General features: G+C 39.4%; 3 protein-coding genes and 1 long non-coding RNA gene across 9 annotated transcripts; 2 read left to right on the forward strand and 2 right to left on the reverse strand.

Moving 5' to 3' along the window:
• Positions 1 to 6,901: 6,901 nt before the first annotated feature.
• LOC143367601 (transmembrane ascorbate-dependent reductase CYB561) lies at positions 6,902 to 10,294 on the reverse strand. Of its 3 annotated transcripts, none has more exons than XM_076809574.1 (5): positions 10,222 to 10,294; positions 8,694 to 8,906; positions 8,413 to 8,621; positions 8,176 to 8,333; positions 6,902 to 8,063 (listed from the first exon to the last, which is right to left on the reverse strand). In XM_076809574.1, the coding sequence occupies exons 1-5, from the start codon at positions 10,277 to 10,279 to the stop codon at positions 7,901 to 7,903; spliced, it is 801 nt and encodes a 266-aa protein (XP_076665689.1). In that variant the 5' UTR covers positions 10,280 to 10,294; the 3' UTR covers positions 6,902 to 7,900. The 3 variants fall into 3 exon arrangements, with proteins under 3 accessions (XP_076665689.1, XP_076665691.1, XP_076665690.1); XM_076809576.1 differs by lacking the exon at positions 10,222 to 10,294 and adding an exon at positions 9,844 to 10,068; XM_076809575.1 differs by lacking the exon at positions 10,222 to 10,294 and adding an exon at positions 9,095 to 9,316.
• A 28-nt stretch (positions 10,295 to 10,322) lies between these two features.
• On the forward strand, positions 10,323 to 13,625 carry Coq5 (ubiquinone biosynthesis protein COQ3, mitochondrial). 4 transcript variants are annotated; one of them, XR_013085063.1, is made up of 6 exons: positions 10,323 to 10,599; positions 10,667 to 11,157; positions 12,538 to 12,626; positions 12,706 to 12,829; positions 12,895 to 13,057; positions 13,280 to 13,625. XR_013085063.1 is itself a non-coding variant. In XM_076809571.1 (5 exons), exons 1-5 carry the CDS (start codon positions 10,440 to 10,442, stop codon positions 12,982 to 12,984), a joined length of 954 nt encoding a protein of 317 aa, XP_076665686.1. In that variant the 5' UTR covers positions 10,323 to 10,439; the 3' UTR covers positions 12,985 to 13,625. The 4 variants fall into 4 exon arrangements, 2 of the variants coding, with proteins under 2 accessions (XP_076665686.1, XP_076665687.1); XR_013085064.1 differs by having other exon boundaries at positions 13,451 to 13,625; XM_076809571.1 differs by having other exon boundaries at positions 12,895 to 13,625.
• Positions 13,061 to 16,483, reverse strand: LOC143367598 (uncharacterized). The gene is made up of 9 exons (XM_076809570.1): positions 15,727 to 16,483; positions 15,390 to 15,533; positions 15,040 to 15,243; positions 14,767 to 14,924; positions 14,377 to 14,674; positions 13,971 to 14,261; positions 13,609 to 13,884; positions 13,398 to 13,490; positions 13,061 to 13,324 (listed from the first exon to the last, which is right to left on the reverse strand). Exons 1-9 carry the CDS (start codon positions 15,838 to 15,840, stop codon positions 13,160 to 13,162), a joined length of 1,743 nt encoding a protein of 580 aa, XP_076665685.1. The 5' UTR covers positions 15,841 to 16,483; the 3' UTR covers positions 13,061 to 13,159.
• Positions 15,233 to 15,624, forward strand: LOC143367602 (uncharacterized). The gene is made up of 2 exons (XR_013085065.1): positions 15,233 to 15,365; positions 15,438 to 15,624. It is a non-coding gene; the product is annotated as an uncharacterized LOC143367602 (long non-coding RNA).
• Positions 16,484 to 16,668: the final 185 nt, after the last annotated feature.

Genomic DNA, 16,668 nt, shown 5'->3' on the forward strand with positions numbered 1-16,668 from the left:
GCTTTATTAAAAATCAATGATATGTATAAATGTTTTTCCTTTTTCTATAAGGATTTTGTAAAAAATATGCACATATTCAGTAACCTGCAGCTACAATAATTAATGATACCAGTTAGGGAAAAGTCTATACAAGAATTGATTCTGGAACCGTTTCGGAACTGATATAGAATCGATTTCTTGCACATTTGTATCTTGCTGATGCTTTATCCTTATACCTGAGAACTCGTTTTTTGTGACGGTGTTGAACAATTTTCAATGATTGTTCGCTCATTTGCATTTGGCATTAGGTCCTTGAATAAATGTAATATTGTTTTAGTCCATCCTTCGTTATATTCGGTGACAGCTTCTACGACTGCAGCTTCAACAAGATATTTTGAAGGAAAAATATCCTTTGGGCACTTATGCCATATCATGCTATGCAAACTTTCATTGGAATTCTGCGTAAGGCATTGTGCACAACGACGGAACAGTTTTTCATCGCTTAGCCTATTATAAATTGGTAACAATTTATCCAGAAATTTTTCTCTGATAGGTGTTTCTATATTCTTATCATGAGGACCAGGTTTTCTTCCTTTCGCAATTGCTGATTGGTAGAAACACCATGATTCCTCACCCGATGGACATTTATAACGTCGCGTATATGGCAGCTTTCATAGCTGTAATATTGTTTTTATTTCGTAATATAGCTTTTTTTATAATAATCTGTCAATTTTCTAATTGTAACTTCTTTCAGGGTACCCTGCCCTCTACCCCCTAAAGTAATGCCTTTCGTACGATCCTGTTTTACTAAATAGGTCTGGGTTAACTGCTCCGTCGTTGTGCACAATGCCTTACGCAGAATTCCAATGAAAGTTTGCATAGCATGATATGGCTTAAGTGCCCAAAGGATATTTTTCCTTCAAAATATCTTGTTGAAGCTGCAGTCGTAGAAGCTGTCACCGAATATAACGAAGGATGGACTAAAACAATATTACATTCATTCAAGGACCCATACCTTGTCACTGTCCTCGACACCGCTACCCAGGACGTGACAAAAGGTTCTCGCGGTTTTATCGTTTTCTCTTTTTTTCGGGGAGGCACGTTGCTCGAATCTAACTTCAGATTTGTATGAATATAATTTTCGTAGGATACCATGAACATGGAAGGTGTGGAAGAACTTGACGATGTATTGAGTTACAATATCGTGGAAAAAGTGAGTTTTACAGTTCGTTGAGAAGACAGAAGGATAACGACACTTTTCTTTTAGATGGGTGCCATCAAAATGCTGTTAGACGAGCACGCCCAATGGGCGTTTAAGGCGGCGTCGTTGCTGATTCGGCAGCAGCAGCAGGTATGTGTCTAAGTGAACTTAATTTTGAATTCCTCTAATGAGCGCGGGCACTTTATTTTGCATTGTTGGGTGAACAGATAAAGCAACAGCAGAGGAGTTGCAGCGAAGCTGTAGGGCTGCTGCTTTCGCAATACTATCCACAGCAACAGCTCCAGCTCCAGCTGCAACCGCCGCAACAGCAGTCGCCGCAACAGCAGCCGCCGCAACAGCAGCCGACGCAACAGCAGTCGCCGCAACAGCAGTCGCCGCAACAGCAGCCGCCGCAACAGCAGCCGCCGCAACAGCAGCCGCCGCAACAGCAGCCGCCGCAACAGCAGCCGCCGCAACAGCAGCCGCCGCAACAGCAGCCACCGCAACAGCAGTCGCCGCAACAGCAGCCGTCACAACAGCGAAGGCTGCAGCAAAGGCTGCGGCAACAGCAGCCGCCGCAACAGCAGCCGCCGCAACAGCAGCCGCCGCAACAGCAGCCGCCGCAACAGCAGCCGCCGCAACAGCAGCCGCCGCAACAGCAGCCGCCGCAACAGCAGCCGCCGCAACAGCAGCCGCCGCAACAGCAGCCGACGCAACAGCAGTCGCCGCAACAGCGAAGGCTGCAGCAAAGGCTGCGGCAACAGCAGCCGCCGCAACAGCAGCCGCCGCAGCAGCAGCCGCCGCAACAGCAGCCGACGCAACAGCAGCCGACGCAACAGCAGCCGCCGCAACAGCAGCCGACGCAACAGCAGTCGCCGCAACAGCGAAGGCTGCAGCAAAGGCTGCGGCAACAGCAGCCGCCGCAACAGCAGCCGCCGCAGCAGCAGCCGCCGCAACAGCAGCCGACGCAACAGCAGCCGACGCAACAGCAGCCGACGCAACAGCAGTCGTCGCAACAGCAGCCGCCGCAACAGCAGTCGCCGCAACAGCAGTCGCCGCAACAGCAGTCGCCGCAACAGCAGTCGCCGCAACAGCAGTCGCCGCAACAGCAGTCGCCGCAACAGCAGTCGCCGCAACAGCAGTCGCCGCAACAGCAGTCGCCGCAACAGCAGTCGCCGCAACAGCAGCCGCCACAACAGCGAAGGCTGCAGCAAAGGGTGCGGCAGCTGGAGCTACAACTGCAGCGGCAGCAGCTGGAGCCACCGCTGCAGCAGGAGCACCATCTAGTTCAATCGCCCCTGGGAGTTCATGTTTATGTAACAAGCCCCCAATTATCGGTGAGTAGAATGGCAGATTTACAAAAAATCGTCGATTCAGGGGCCCTAGAATTGAATTACATTAGACGTAAATTAAATTAGACGTATTTCATAGAAAGTGAAAGGTTGTTTAAATTGAGTTGATTATTGTTAAAGTACGGGTGGTCAAAAGTTAAATTTTAATGAAATTCTACTAATTTAGTTTATTAGAGGGTATGTTAAATTTGATGAATTTCGTAAAAAGTGAAAGGACAAACGTAAGATTGGAGTATGAGTCCGAGTCAGGAATGTGTTGCGGAGTGAATGCTATTTCCTGGACGGCATAATTTTCTCTTTCAAGTTTTAAGCCGATCGGATATGTTGAAGTGGGTCAAAATTAGGTTACAAGATTTCACCCTGACAACCTAACGAACTCACAACTGAAACTAAATAAAAGTTGTGAGTTTTGTATGTTGTGAGTGAAATGCGGCAAAGTCGCTTTGCGTCCATCTTTTTTTTCTGTTTCCATCTCACACTTATGGCGTCCTTTTGCGCGTTCGTACTGGTTCGCAACAAATTACTAAATACATATTTACAACTTGGTACTGTTTTTACAAATTTTTACTGTATCCTTTGTACATGTATACATTCTATAGATGACTACCCAGCGTACAGCGTTGCCACGTTTCAAACAGTTCCTTCAGGCACTTCCAAAAATACGAGCACATTGCTGTCTATTTATTCAATTATCTAATAAAACGGTTCATGTCCGATTTTCTTTTTTAGAATTTCATAGGAATACTTAAGCTTTTCATTGCAACATTTTTAAGACTTTCTCACTATTTTTAAGGACTTTGTGTAACATTTTATAGAACTTGTATCGCTTCTCCTATAACAGCCTGTGTATAAGAGCGCAAATTTGATTTCAATTTTTTCAAAAACTGTGCGGTCAATCGACTTGAAATTTTCACACAATGCGGACTACACTTTGAACATTAGATTAAAACACTTTTCAAAGATTTCTCATTATTTTTTCTCCGGCATCAAACCTCCTTAAGCGTTTATAGCTCAGAGTAACGTTAACCGATTTTGATGAAATTTTAGGCATGTATACCGACAATTTACTTCAACCTACAAACGGGTTTTTTGGATTTCATTAGACTTACGAACAAAAGTTTAAAAAACGACCTTTATTATTTTTTTTTGCTATTCCGACCAATTGCATTTGTTTTCAAAACGACGAAACACGTCACTTAGCAAACTAATCCTTCTAGCTTCTTAAAAAAAGCTCATGTCGTTTGAGCCAATTCTAAAAAAATTATGCAATTTTAAAACGTGTCCAAATACTTTTTTTACTAACTGTAAATTATAATTTATAAATGTATAACCTTCAAAACCTGCTCAGCAGGCTCAGCAGGCTTCACAGTCATTTACTGGTTGTAATGAATTTCTAACCTGCCAATATTAGACCAGTCGGTCATTTACTGGCTGAACGCTTCTGTTTTCAATACTAAAGAATGACCGACAGAAAGTTTAAAACAATGAATATTTCTAATTATTTTTACTACCTATACATAAAATTAATTTTAATAATCAATGAGATTTTCTTCTCATTGTCATTTAGTTTATAAATAAAAATAATAAATATTACTAGCACAATACATAATTTTCGAGATTACGTATTTACTGCCTTCTTATTAAAAATTTGCCCATTCTTGAATGAGTGGCTACGACATACATTTTTTAAATACTTCTAATAAGAATTGTACTTATTAATGTTTGCTTAATACGCGTAACTAAAAATATGGGATATTAAAAGTGCAACTACACTCCATTTATAAACATACAATAATTTTTAAATTTATAATTTACATTTCTTTGCCTAACGGTCAATTACTGGTTGGTTTACCCTAGGTATTCTATTATAATATTGCATCGTTTGTGATTAAACATCGCTAAGACTCTTAAACGTCACATGGTTAGGGCAAGGATGTATAGTAAGATTTTCATCCTTGCTATTTCTTTCTCGCATTCATCCTGAAAATCATTTCTGGCCAACCATTTTACTATATACGCGTGCTATTTCTTCGTCAGATTCATTTACATAATCACTCTGTTCTTCATCGTTGCTACTAATTGATAGTACATATTTGTTAATTGCGCGTAAATTTGCAGCTTTTACCTTAACCGTGTGACGTTAAGAAGTGCACATGTGTTACAGCGCACGCCGAGGAGGTTAGTCGTGCCCAATCCGAGGGGCGGGCGAATCCCAGGATGGACACAAGAACAATTAAATGATGCCCTCGAATCCATAGAGACGCAAGAAATGACCGTGAGGGAAGCTGCTGTTTTTTATAATATCCCCCGGACAACCCTAGGGAAAAAGGTACACCAAAGGCGTATTGGGCGTGCACGTCAGGGGCCATGATCCGCCAGGTAAACAAGTTTAATTACTAATTATTTTACTAATCTATGGCTAATTATAACACCAATTAATTACGAATTATGTGCTCTTTTAGGTGATTGAAGGGGCTCGTGGTGGTTTTTAGTGGGTAAACTTGCGGGTTCGACTTATTCCTAAGTGGGACCTGCAAGGAGTCCCACACTATCCGGCACACAAAAGGTGTGTTCCGTTTCGCGCATACTGCGCATAGACTGCAGGCAATGGTGATTGGTGGTTCATGCAGTGAGTGTATAAACTGCATAACCTGATTGGAGTATTCGAATTCGAACAACTATGCATGCGCGCATTATGTGCATTGGCTGCCTATGGTTTGATTTTCTATAGTTGTTGCACGCGTCATGCGCTAGAAGTTGGATGATTCTAGGGAATTCTACGAATTAGGTTATGCAGTCTATTTACTCACTGCATGAACCACCAATCACCATTGCTTGCAGTCTGTGTGCAGTATGCGCGAAACGGAGCACACCCAACATCTCGCCGGGTGTGCGTAATGCATTTTCCCCACGTAAAAAAAAAAAAAAAAAAAAAAAAAAAACAGTGCCGGCTAACTTTTGATGAACGCGGACTGGCCGTCGCCTGTTCCCAATGAAGTAGGGGACATATCACGCAGTAAAGCATCTGTGTGAAGTTAGCTCCCCTTTTTTTGAAAACATAAAATGTCTTTGTTGTACCAGTTTGTACTAGGTTTGTACCGCGTTGTACCGTTGAGAGTTTTCAAATATTCGAAACCGTTTTCGAGAAAATGAGAAAAGAAAAATTTAGGCTAGCCCCCATTTTTGGAAAACATAATTTTTCGCGATTGTACTGCATTGTACTAGTTGTACCGTTCGAAGAAATTGTTTAACTCTTTTGGCCTGCGAGAAGAGTATTAGTTTCTCAAATACTCTTATTGATAAATTAATTAAAAAAATAGATAGGATTCAAAAAGAAATATGTTAGAGTCATGTGTGACGTCCCACTATTTTTCGCGCGGTATATGTAAATTAAATTCTTCCCTATAAATCACTCCACAACTCTACCGAAATCTTTTGAATGAACTTGTGTTTATTTCAGAAACCATAACTGTTATAACCTAAATTTTAAAAGTTATGGCATAAGAGTTAATATCTTTCTTTAAATGATTTTGGTTATGAATAACCATTATCGATGACGGATATCGTTTTTAGTTACGAATAACCATTATTGACAACGCAAATTGTTTTCGGTTACGAACAATCATCGCTGACCAGAATTTTTTTGGTTACGTCAGGCTTGGGAATTAAGTGATCTTTTCGGCAGAGTTTCAGAGGCGACGCCACCTTTCTCCCGCCGCGCGTCTTGCCCCCGCGGCGGCCCAGAAGCCTCGAGCGCCTCAGGCCCGTGCCGTATGAACCGCGCGTGACGCATTGGGGCGACACCCGTATCAATAGGTTTCCACATCACCCATGGGGTACTATTATCGATGCGTTTTTTTTGTCAATGGTATCCCCTGTAGGCCTATTCCACTGTGCCGGGTAATAAAAAATAGAGCGGAAAAGCGCGTTTTATCTAAAATTTAGATTTACCCAGCACGTCGAAACGTGCGCGAAAATCTAGTTTTCCCAAACATGTTTAAAATTTTGATAATAAAACGCGCTTTTCCACTCTATTTTTTATCACGCGGCACAGTGGAATAGGCCTACAGGGGATACCACTAAACCTACATTTTTTGTACTTGCTACATGATCCCGCCTGAAGGCGGGGACTCAGAACGCTGCCTTGGGGAGCCCAGACGTCCTCCAAATTGAAAACAGACATCGGATTCGGTCTTTTCATCCCCGAATTAGACTAGTCTAATTTTTCCAGCTGAATTAAAAATTTATGCACTAGAGGGTTAAGAGACCAAAATATAATGTTGCAATTATATATATATATATATATATATATATATATAATTATACATATACATATATATATATATATATATATATATATATATATATATATATATATATGTATATATTTTTTCAGCAATAAATATACATTCATTTGAGTAATCACGTTACAACTTCAACATTCACTTATAGCACATTCGGCAACCTGCACTAGTACGCGCTGAGTGCGAACTCTTCCGCTTCCAATTGGCTAAAATTCGCACTCAGTACGCACCAGTGCGACCGTCCGAATTCGCTATTATGTACTCACGCATTTCTATACATGTTATGATGCTGAGTTTACACCTGACGAGTGTTCGGCCGAGTGAGTCCACTGGCCCGAGCACTCGCTCCGTCCGAGGGACCCGCCTCAGATCTCAACTCTCGAAAATCAGACTATAGTACATACTCGGCCGAGTAATCCGACGGGCAAATCGGCCAAGATTTTCACTCGGCCGAGTAGCAGGCCGAGTCACTCGTCAGGTGTAAAGCCAGCTTTAAAGCGATACGATTTCATTTTCCGAATTTTACATTAAATAGCTTCGAATATAACTTTCAGAGCATTCGAGATTGCAGTACGTAAAATATAATTTACATAAAATAATTAAGATAATCGTAAAATACTATATTTACAATAATCAACAAGTAGAAAGATCTGATAGAGTAAAATAAGAATTATTAACAGCATTTGAAATTTAAGTAAAATTCTATCAAGTTAATGTCTATTACTTGTATAGACATTATACGTATTTATATAAAACAATATAATTTAACGCGGAAATGAAATAATGTAAAATATTTTTTTAAAGCCCTTTTTCATCACTCGGTCTGTAACTAATTAATACGAACGATAACTATTCTAATAATCACTCCATTTTAAAAATAGAGTGAGTACAAATCGTAGGGAATCTAAACTTAAATCTCTAGGCGTGGATGAGGTTAATTTAATGTTTCCATAAAGGAAAGGAGCTATTACTTAAGTATTACATAGCAATGTGTAGGACGCAACCAGAATTTCGCTGAAACATTTTCGAAAATCGCGCAGATTTTCCATGCACCATAGATGTGTTTACTGACTACCACCACTGACTAGTGACTCGTCTTCTGGTCTGGGGAAACGTTTGTAGCGTTCTTGCGACACGAGATAAACTGTCAAGCCACCAAACAGGATTAGCAGAAGCCCAATTACATTGATTAAGACAGCTTCATCCCCAAGCTTTGAATAATTGGTGCTGAAATGATATACGTATATCGTAATGTATCGATTGGAACATGAACGGATGATCTACGTTATGAGGACAAACGTAAACAGCTTTACGGTACAATGAGAAAGCATTCGTGTACCTTAAAACGAACATTGCCTTTTCATTGAGCCCTAGAAGACAAGAGGCAATTACGCCGACAAATCCCGCGATGCCAAAGTACACGTGAATGGGCATATAGGAAGTGCGTAAAGGAAGTTGTATGCCCGGATAGAGGAAAGACAGAAATCCGGCGAGCCACTAAAAAGTATTATAGTAACTATAGTAATTCCTGCGAATTAAGAATATTATAATTTTCAACTGGTTCCTCCTGTTATACCTGGCAGCAGAATAGAATTACACTGGTGAGCCCGACCCAGCTATGGAGACTGTACATGTTTGGAATCGGTTGCGGATTCAAGTTGTGACTATCAAAGACAGCGACAAGAGCGATTACCACTAGTGTAACGACGGACAACATTATGCCACCGTGGAATAATTTTAGCCGCCGTTTTCGAGCATTCCTCTGAGTTCTATATATCAATATACCTGGAGGCATTGCAAAACAATTATAGGGGTGGATAACAGGAATAATGCGTTCTTCGGGATTACAAAGTATACCATTAGCGTATAGAAAAACGAATCCAATAGTCATCAATAAAGGATGCCAATTGAATTCCAACGCTGGATTGGATCTCCAAGAAAAGCCGCCTCTGAAATTGCCGCACCAAACCGCGACGAGAATTATCAGTGTCGCTCCGAGGACTTCCATTAAAATCGTCAGTGGTTTAAAACCTTCTAAAGATACACGTGACTCTCTTACTTGCTCCATGTCTGAAAAATAATTTCATAATCATCATTAATGCTAACGAACAGTTAGGTACAGCGTAAGGATATAAAATCTTGAAGCCGATGCGAAATCGATTCATTTACGAAGTAAATAAAACATTTAGGCTGGCTAATTTAAAGAGTTTGCTTCTGGACGAACGATATACTTGGAAGTATAAAGAGGAACGACATACCTAAACATATCCGATACTCGTACGGATAATTAGCTGACATGGTTCGATTAAAAAGTGAATTCTCTGTTTGACAAAATTCTAAATACTTTTTTCTACATGACTTTTGCACCTCTGAGTAGTTAGAATAACTAATAGTGAAAACTCAATATTTCTCCTTTTTTAATAACATTCTGGAAAAGTTTTAAAGTTTACAACAGTTTAAAGGTGTTTATCATATTCTACATTCAGAATTAATTTCATAATGAAATAATTATTAACTTTCTTGGTCGCGATTAAACTATTTCTAAACTGCTTTACCATAAGTTTAAAAGATTCCAGAATGTGTGATTTTAAAAGAAAAACAAATTGACATGTATTTATTTATTAACTAATATTTATCAATTATACGATAAATACATTTGTTTTCTGTGAATTGCGTGCTTCTTAATCGCGTTTTTGTTATTTATCAATTGTTAAAACTTTAAACCCTGATCACATATGGTTCTATATACATATAGCGAATTCACTCCCTTTAATTTCATCGCAGCATTAGCTTCCAATTGCTAAGCAAGCATGTAGATTTCTTTCTTCGATTCACTTCCATATGGGTGAAATGGCCATGGTAGTGTGACTATATAATAAACTTTTTATAAATCAGGTTAGAGTTAGCGAAAATGTTAATGTTAAATGGCAGAAAGCGGAAGAACGTAAGAGCAAATGCTAATTAAATTGAAAGGGAAGAAGAAACGAATCCGCTTTCGTTGCGTTACCTGTGGATTCTGTAGAACGTTTGAAGTTTTGAAGGAAAAATCAACAGGTACACCACACTACGCACGTATATGTAGGTTCCCCGACGGCGCACAGTATATTATCGATTTTACGCAGTTATATAGAAGATATTTAAATGCATCGCGCTTCTAGTCAACACAGCAACTAATTGTAATATAATATTTCTATTTAAAATGAAATCAATTGATCTATATAATACTTGGTCAGATTAATTGGAGGTTTGCGAATAAAATTCGAGGAATGCGTACTGCGTAGGTAGCAGTAGGTATATATAAAATAGGTACTTATTTACTATTTAGGAGGAACGATCAACGATACGAGCAGATACGAATATGTAAATTGATTAAACGCCTATTTACTTTCCTGGACAGAGTTATATCTGTCGATGTGATAAGGAATTTTACGGTAACGCGCCATCTCAGTAAAATATAATTGAAGTTCTAAGATAACCTTGAAAGTTGTGCTGGGAAGACAGCACAGAAGTGATCAGGAGTGATTTTAGAATTTTAATGGTTATGGTTAGCTAAATAAATAGTGGTCGAAGTGTTGTGGTTAGAGAGATTCTGAGAGATTCAGAATGATTGAACTTGCAAGATTTGTTAGAAGTTTAATTAGAAACAAGCAAATTACTTGTTCATTGACCAAGTGTTATTCAGAAGCTGCCGCAGCTGATGACAATGAGAAGACTACTCACTTTGGATTTAAGACCGTTAAAGAAAGCGACAAGGCGAAAGAAGGTGGATTTTCTAATCTTCGAGTCGAAATTATAATCGATATCTGTTCTTGGTAATTAAATATTTTCAGTGTACACGGTGTTCGAGACAGTAGCTAACTCCTATGATCGAATGAACGACACGATGAGTTTAGGGATTCATCGCATTTGGAAAGACATTTTCATTCAAAGGCTCGGACCTACTCATGGCAGCAAGTTATTAGATTCGGCTGGAGGTACAGGGGATATTACGTTGCGGTATTTAAACTATTTGAAGAACACCCGTAACCATCGGGGTCTGAAGAGCTCCGTAACGGTGTGCGATATAAACAAGAACATGTTAGAGGTAGGGAAAATTAGAGCGGAGAAACAGAGTTGGACTAGTCAAGATAACGTTGAAATTAATTGGAAGGAGTGCGACGCCGAGAATCTTTCCCTCGAGAATGATTCATTTACAGCTTATACAATTGCCTTTGGAATACGGAACGTGACGCACATCGATAAGGTGAACTTTCATTATATACCAGCTAAATGTTCGTTGTATAGAAAGAGCCGGAAGCAATTGCAGAGATATTACTTTCAGGTACTTGGACTTGGTTAGTGGCGGTGAATGCGTGAGCGTTGTATGCGAGTGAGTGTAATAGATAAAGGATATGATAGGCAAATACATGGGTAGGAGAAGAGGAAGGGAAGTGGAAGGGGGAAGATTGGAGATAGGAAGGAACAAATTAAGACATCAGAGGGCATATAGGAATTGGGAGATATACTGAAATAAAAAAATAAAGGAGCAGGGAGATGGTAGGTAAAATAGGTAGCGGAGTGGAAAAAATAGCAGAGCGGGGGGGTCTGGTGGTGGGCAGAAGGAAATTTTGTTCTCTGGCGTATGCCGATGATATAGTGGTGGTAGCGGAAAGGAAGGAGGAATTGAGCTTTTAACTAGGAGATTGCAGAAGTATCTGGACAGAATGCTGCTAACCTTGAACGCTGAGAAATCCAAAGTAATGGTGTTTAAGAAGGGGAGAGAGAAAGGGAATGGAAATGGAAAGGAAAACAGATTGAGACAGTCAAGGAATTTCTATACCTGGGTGTGAGATTTTAGAATAGTGGGAAACGGGCGAAGCACGTGCGTGCGCGCGCGCGCGCGCGCGTGTGTGTGTGTGTGTGGGGGGGGGGGAGAGAGAGAGGCAGGAAATGGAAGCGGTGCAGGTGAAGTATGTAAAGTGGTGTCTTGACCTTGACATAAGTACACCAAGTTATATGGTGTTGAACGAAGTGAAAAGGGACAAAATGAGGATAGTGACTGGGAAACGTGCAGTGTTGTATGAGGACAACATAAAGCAAGCGAACAGGAAGTGGATGGTTAAGGAGTGTCTCAGAGAAATGGAAGGCGGGAGAGTAAGAACAAGAGGTGAAACAGCGAAGGAGAAATTCTACCAAAGAAATGGATATAGTCAATTACGGTTAAGGCAGTTGGGAGAGGGAGGTGACAGCAGAAAGGTAGATATAATTAAGAGGAGAGGCCAAGAGGTGCAGGGGCAGGAGCAATATAATAGAATACAGGTATCTAGGTATATCGAGAGGTATAAATATATTAGAAGTAGGGTAAGAGCAGAGTACCTAGAAAAGGGTGTGGGGGGGGGGATGCAGTCAGAAACTGATATCGAGGGCGAGGTGTGGGAATTTGGAGGAGTGGAATAAATATTGGTTAGATGAAAAGAGCAGGAAGTGTGTATTGCGTAAGCGGGATCGGGATACGTTGAAGAGGTGCGAACAGAGAAGAACTGGAAGAAATAGTAGCGGGCAATGTAAAGGAGGAGGTAGTAAGATGGCTGGCGGGTGTGGAGAACGCAGGACGGGGAAAGGGGAGCAGATGGAATGGAGGAATGAGTGTGGTTAAGAAATTTTGTAAACCAAGTCCATTTGGAGGTCGCAAAGGCTGAAATTAATAAATACTTACTTTCAGGTACTTTCCGAGGCTTATAGGGTATTAACTCCAGGCGGTCGTTTCATGTGTTTAGAGTTTAGTCGTGTAGACAATGATGTTTTAAGATGGTAATTCTTATTTTTAAAGTAAAGTCCAAATGTTACATTACATAAGAGATTATATTACAAAGCTGAAATTCTTGCATAGGTTCTACGATCAGTATTCGTTTCAAGTAATACCTGTACTGGGTACGCTCGTAGTAGGAGAATGGCAGCCTTATCAATATCTTGTCGAAAGTATTAGAAAGTTCCCGGATCAAGAGCATTTCAAGGTGAACTTTATAAATAAAATAGTAAAATAATTGTTTCGATTAACCGTTGCGATTAATCGTTCCAGGATATGATCGAGGAGGCAGGGTTCAGAAATGTAACTTATGAAAATTTGACTCGCGGAGTAGTAGCTATTCATTCAGGGTTTAAATTGTAATCCAATCGTACCTCGCCGTTTTGTATTTAATTTCTAATGATATATTCAAACGAAATTAACACTGGAAGCAAAGGTATGTTGTTTTGGGTGATATTTATTAGTAGAAAATATAATTATATTTATTTTCCTTATGTTAGCGCAAAATAGATAACTAAATATATTATAACGAGTTGCATTATTTCTTTATTTTTAAAAAGTGCGTCAATCTTTTGTCTATTGCTTGCTTCTGTTCCTGTGTGAGATGAGTGATTCTCATCACTTTCGGCTTCTTATTTACATTCAATTCTAATTCCAGAAGGTCGTCCAGGGTTTTTATTCTTTGTTCAGCATTGCGAAGACTCTGGAATATTTTTTTAACAATGAAATGGAAAATAAAGTTACCGAAGATAATAATTATAATTGGTGTAACGTACCATTCTAAGTCCATGCTCGATCTCAGGATTGTTTTTCACCTTTTTCTTTAGAGAAAATTCTTTGACACTGAAACCCAACAAGTTTCCTAGAACCTAAAACAATACACATATTTCATTTATTCAATGTGCGCTGAATTGAAAGCGAAGGTATGCAATGATCGCAGGAGAGAACGTAACATTCTTATTCCAAGTGAAATATAGTTACGTATACCTCATTTGAGAAGGAAACTTCCATTTTTCCTGTACCATCTTCTATCGTAGCTTCTAAAATCCAACACGAATCCTTTTTCCCTAATTTTTTAAGACGTTCTACACGCCCGCGAATTTTTCTATGAGTGATCTCTGTTATCGCTTCATTGTTTATGTCGTAAATAAATTCACAAATTTTTGGCATATCTGGAGAAGTAGACCGTTTCGTAAACTCTGTAATCTTTCTATCTATTCTGCCTTTTTTCAAAGCTATTGTTTCAGGGGGAGACATCGGAACCTAAAGAATTAGTTTATCGCTCTTGTTAACTCTTAATAATGCAAAATCATTGACTGTAAACGGTTAATTCTAACGTCAGATCTTACAGTTCTTTTTCCTCCGATTAAAGGCGCAGGCCTTTCTTTTGGCTTTTTAAATATTTTTGACTGCGCGGTGCTAGTCGAAGGAACCGCTTTATCCGGTGGCCATGCAAAATTTGAATATGAATTGTGCTCCTCCTCCTTCTTAAGCGCTTTGCTACGGAACTTTACATCTTCGATCGGTTCTTCTTCGCTTAACACGATAATGTCATCCCCGTCTTCTGTTGGCAGAGCTCTGAAAGGAGCTGTAATATTTTCCTGCTGTACTTGCGATTCTATAAGCTGCCCTTCGTCGACCTGCAGTGAAATATCGAATGAAAATATATAGTTTTAATTCTAATGGGAGTAGGATAAATTGGCTTATTCGACTATAATCGAAAGATGTTTCGTTATAAGACAGTAAGATATATACCATTTCTAAGAAACAATCGTCATCATCGAAGATGGCATTTTCTTCGCAATGCTGATCTTCTAGTATCGTAGTGGTAGCATTATCGGTTCCTGCTTTGATTTCAGTTCTAATTGCATTAACTATCGTCGGTCGACTATCGTCTGTACCGTGCGAACTTTCAATTTTAGAAACTTGCACTAAATCAATTACAAAATCATCCACGAACAAACTATCCTCTACTTTTGCTTCTCTTTCTCCTTTCGGATTATTTGATTTTGATCGATCGTCATTATAAGGGTCAGGGTTCTCCTGTAGGTTTCTGCGAAGAAAGAATCGAACGATGTTTGTTCGTTTCACGGTTGATCGATATAAAAATGAAATTTTCTATGCCACTTTCTAAATCTATCTTACAATGCTCTGGCAAGGATATTTTCTAACGCGTTGGGAATTAGTAAGCTATCCACTTCACCACCGATTCCTTTAAGCTTTCCTTCTTCTAATAACAAAACACCTTTGCGACATTTCACTGGTCCGATTATTAGAACTTTATACCCTGGTAACAACATATCCTTAAGAAGGAGAAGACATTAATGGTTTCTTCCGTACGATTAAAGCGAGATTGCATATAACGGCAAATCCTTTCTTTTTTTGGTTCGACAACAGAGTAATCGCGGTCGTACGTACGTTTAATCGTGACATATAGTTGTATTCGATTGCAATTACATTTTGCAATCCATCCGTTAGTCGCAACTGTATCATTCTTTTCTTAGGAGGTTCCCACTTCTCTAAATTCTCCGTTTCGGATGGCTCCACTTCAGAAATACGGGTGTTCCTTATTTGCTCTAATTGTTTGTACTTGGACGTCGCAATGTCGTACATTTGCTCTACCTTTGTTAAGAAGAAAGATAAAAGAGCAAACACTCGTTAGAGGATTAATAATACAGAAATTTTTGGAAAAGTCTTGAGAAAATTTGACCAAGTATGTGAAAGCTTTATTGGAACTTAAATCGGTAAGTTTAGTAGAACCGACGCACCTGAAGTATATAATTCTCGGATAAAATAATAAACTTCTGCCGCGATAGGTCGTGCGGCAGACTTCCATTCTCATTATTAGTTTCTCGCAAATCGCTAAGCTGCCACTGCACTTTTACAAACTCCAGGATGTCCTCGTCAGCCGGCTGAAAAGAAACACGTACCGTCCTGTACATAACTCGTATATTTTTAAGATTTGTAAAGCTAGATGCATATTAATAAAGAAGAAAAGAACGTAATTCACACAATTTCAAATAGGCTTTAAAGCCAGTTTCTTACGCGTCATAAAATTGTTCAATTTGTTGGTGGATCGTGTGTAAGTTTGAAATTATTAATTACATTTGGGTGCTGATTCACGTAGAACTTTATGCAATCTCTCAACCATTCGTCATTCATTAAATAGAATTCGAATTTCAATTTGTTTTTAATTCCCTTGAATATATCTCCGTTCATTTCGAGCAGTTTCCAGGGTTTCCAGTTTCAAAAGTCGCGCATAGTCTATGATAGCCTGTGCGAACCGTATTTGTTTATATTTTCTTCAGGATGATCGATACAAGCAGTGTACGATGGAAATTACACGATAGTCTAACTATTCCGCGGAGGGGGAATAATCCATGATGTAAGGTGTTGCGAGTTGCGATTCTCGCTCTAGCGGCGTTCGACACAAACTTTAGAAACGCGAAGTTCAAAACGGAACATACGAGTGTAATAGGAAAGGGAAACAAAGCGAAGTTCGCACAAGCCCGAGGGGTTTGAAAATAGTTAGAGATTCTTTAATGAGAAAACTTCAAGATTATAAATTAATCAATACCCGCTTGGAAACGGGTGTTTGAATAAATGAACTGCACTTTGATCCCTTCTCCTAGATGTAATTCCAGAGCAATGTTGTTAAACGCTTGATTCTAAAAATCAATAACTGTGAAGGAAATAGATTCACCAATGAGAATTTAGTTAGTAAATATATTATTGGCTCTTAGATTTTAAGGACATCTTGTAAAGAACAAAAGATGTAAAAGCGTTTGTGTTTGAAAGGTCACTTGAACCCCGAGAGCAATAGTGAACGGACGTGAAATTATAAACCTAGCGAAATTCTTATTTGTATTGTTTAAATTCATTGAGTTCATTAAATTTATTAATTGTTTGTGTTTAAATAGTTTCTTTACATTATTATTTTATATCTAAGAATTCGCGTCCAGGGAGCAGAACGTCTTAGCGTTCCACGGACGTTGTCCCGCGCCTGATTTCCCCACCAGAAGGCTACTATTTCCCCTAAGGCCACGC

The sequence above is a fragment of the Andrena cerasifolii genome, chromosome 4 (assembly GCF_050908995.1).
Source record: "Andrena cerasifolii isolate SP2316 chromosome 4, iyAndCera1_principal, whole genome shotgun sequence".
NCBI lineage: Eukaryota > Metazoa > Arthropoda > Insecta > Hymenoptera > Andrenidae > Andrena > Andrena cerasifolii.